Source organism: Tigriopus californicus, chromosome 9 (genome assembly GCF_007210705.1).
Source record: "Tigriopus californicus strain San Diego chromosome 9, Tcal_SD_v2.1, whole genome shotgun sequence".
NCBI classification, from domain to species: Eukaryota; Metazoa; Arthropoda; class Copepoda; order Harpacticoida; family Harpacticidae; genus Tigriopus; species Tigriopus californicus.
Genome location: NC_081448.1, coordinates 12,972,405 through 12,975,178, shown reverse-complemented (window position 1 = coordinate 12,975,178; position 2,774 = coordinate 12,972,405). Strand labels below are relative to the sequence as shown.

At 44.2% G+C, this 2,774-nt stretch overlaps 1 protein-coding gene across 1 annotated transcript in view; it reads right to left on the bottom strand.

The window, feature by feature from the left end:
- Nucleotides 1–1,947: 1,947 nt before the first annotated feature.
- The window catches only part of LOC131886546 (ephrin-B1-like), a gene marked incomplete in the record, with an annotated part of 2,533 nt that continues 1,706 nt past the window's right edge, over nt 1,948–2,774 (bottom strand). Inside the window, 1 exon segment of the mRNA XM_059234914.1 lies at nt 1,948–2,763. Coding sequence (XP_059090897.1) covers nt 2,401–2,763 — 363 coding nt within the window.

Sequence of the window (2,774 nt, the reverse complement as noted above, 5' to 3'; positions counted from 1 at the left end):
AATCAGAATAGATGAGAAAGAAAGAGAGAGAGGAAACTTGTGCCCTGAAGAATAATGATGATGATGATTCCACTGATCCGTGTGGACCGCGACCCGCTCCTCCACAATCAGCACGACCAACTAACCAACCAACACCCTGGCCACAAACACAATGATTGGGTGTAAGTCATTCTCTGATCAGTCACATTTCTTTGTTAGAAGATCGGAATTTCTCCTCAGATCCGACTCACCAGGAGATTTTTATCCAATTCCCGCTCTATTTTGGGCGTTTGTGCGTGTGCGGCGACTTTCGCTTAAGGAAGCGCCTGGATGCCCATGCTGACTTTCGTATTGGGTTCCCATGGTGTTTTTTGATCAGCCGGATTGTCCAAATGTTAGACCAAAATTGGCTTTGATCATGGGAAGCATCAAAACAAATTTCCAGTTGCTCTAGGGGGTTATATTTTGGACCCTACTATGTAGAAGTAAAGCCTCGATGAAAAAGATGGACAGGTGTTGGAGATCTTGTTCCACAGACCACCAAGAAATCAAGAAAAGACCAAGAACTCGTGTATCTATTGAAACGGAATGCAGAATCCTTAGCTTACAATTAGAATTCTACAAATAATGCCTTTCAGAGATGGATCGAAGGAACCAGCTGCCGGGACAATTTAGTTATTGACTCGGGGCCATTCATTCATCCCATGGTTTGACACGTTCAAACACCTTTAATCGACAACAATTGCCTAGGTTCCTATCCAAACGAATATCCCTCGCTATCTAACGTTCCCGCGATATGGGAGACGACATGATTAGGGATGAAAATGCCTCGAAATATGGCTCTATCCGTCAGAAGCCACTTAAGTTTATGGTGCGAAAAAATTGTTGTGGAGACTTTTTTGTGCGGTCGCGGCTCTTATTGTGGGTATTCTCCTCTACCAAAGTCTGGTTATGACTGGGGTTGTAGACCAAAGAGCTGGAGAGAGAACAGTAATATGACTGGCAATCACTTGCTAACAAGACCCGATTGGTTTTCTGACGATCCTTTCAACAGACGAGCAAGATCTATTCCAAATCTACCGTCTTTACCACTGTTATCTTGATCAAGTTGAGAGGCCCATCCAAAAGGCTTCTGTCTCCCAACACCGACCAGACATGAAGGGATTAGACCAATATTAGTTTTTGGGCATAGCAGTTCTAGCTGACCAATTTTCCCGAATTGAATGTTGCCGATCGACATTCAGATGACTTTCCAGGATTGAAATGTCGAAGACCCATCAACGCGAGGAGTACATAAGATGGTGAATGTCTGGTGGAGGTTTAGTTATCGGAAGGCTTGATAAGGGAGGACAAGCAACAATTACCACCCGAGCCGACGTTTTATAACCCTGAGCAAAAAAACTCAAGAGATGCTGAAAGAACAGCCCAAAATAGATATCAGGGTGAGTCAAACATGAACATTGGACACCCGTCTTGTCCAACTGAATCCATCACTTTCATCAGTCTCCAATGGCGGCACTTTCTCGCTCGATGTTTTTGACTTTGTTGATATCGCATTGGCTGTCACGGAATCCTATCTTGGGTTCTAGTTCACTTGAATGACCATGAAATAGGATCTTGAGCTCGTTGAAAGCTCCTTTAAGTGTGCATTTTGGATTTCATCAAGCTTGTGAAGGAGTTGAACACGCAGATTATGGGGACTCTCAGACGAAGGCCGAACTTCTGGGAGCTGAGAAAAGTCGTGGGTAAACCAGATGAATTTGAACTCATGGAAACACCCATTAAACATGCGAACTGTTCTGGTGGCTGGTGGATCAGACGAAAGGGTAGTAATTATAGGCCCTAGACCTCTCGAGAAAGGACACCACGACCATCAAATCTAAACACGTTTTCAAGATCAGACCAAAGATCTGACGTGGATGAGAAATGCGATCCAACATGAGTTTTTGAATGAATGTGACTCATCTATCAGATTTAAATGCGCGTTTATTCAAAAATATGCACAGCATAAACAGATGTTGGAGATGATCTTTAAAGGAAATATTATCACAGCTTCTAAGCTCCGACTTGACTTGTTGAATATTTTGATTTCTTTCTTCTCTGGGGAAACTTCAACTCATCGCTTAATCCGGTCAAGAATGCGGTGACAGGTTGAGTCCAACACCACAATTCCATCAACAGAGAGGTACGTAGATCAATGCCGGAGGAAAATATTATGAGATCAGGGATCTGGAGGTCTTCCAGTCACTTTGGTAACAATCGGAATTCTTAATGGTGTCTTGGCTGAATGAATTAGGAGAGCTGCACTATCTCCTCCTCTCAGAGAAGGATTGGGATTTGTGTGAGAGAGAGAGAGGGGATTTGAGGCAGTTTCGTGTGAAGAAGGCAACGGTGGGAAAAATGTCTTGAAAGGTCCATCTTCTAGTGATGTCTCCATAATAGGAGCGATAATGCAGTGAACAATGCCAGCAAATTGCTGACTGAAAGACTCACAAAAGTTGAGGAAGATGCAGCGGAGGATGATGTGTATCGTAAGGCTTCATTCTGCCACACCTCATTCTCGGCAGAAGAGCCGAAATCTACCTTCTTTTGCGAAATCGAGTTCTCCAATTCAATCAGATCGCGAGGATGATAGTAGTAAATGTATTCGCCTCGATGCTTGGGAGCATGGGTGTTGAACACCACCTTGGGTGACCTCATGGTCGTGGGTGGGGTGGTCGTTTTGACAGCGACAGGTGAGGGCGAAGATGCCAAGATCTCGTTGGAAGCCAAAATTGGATCATCAAACACGTCGG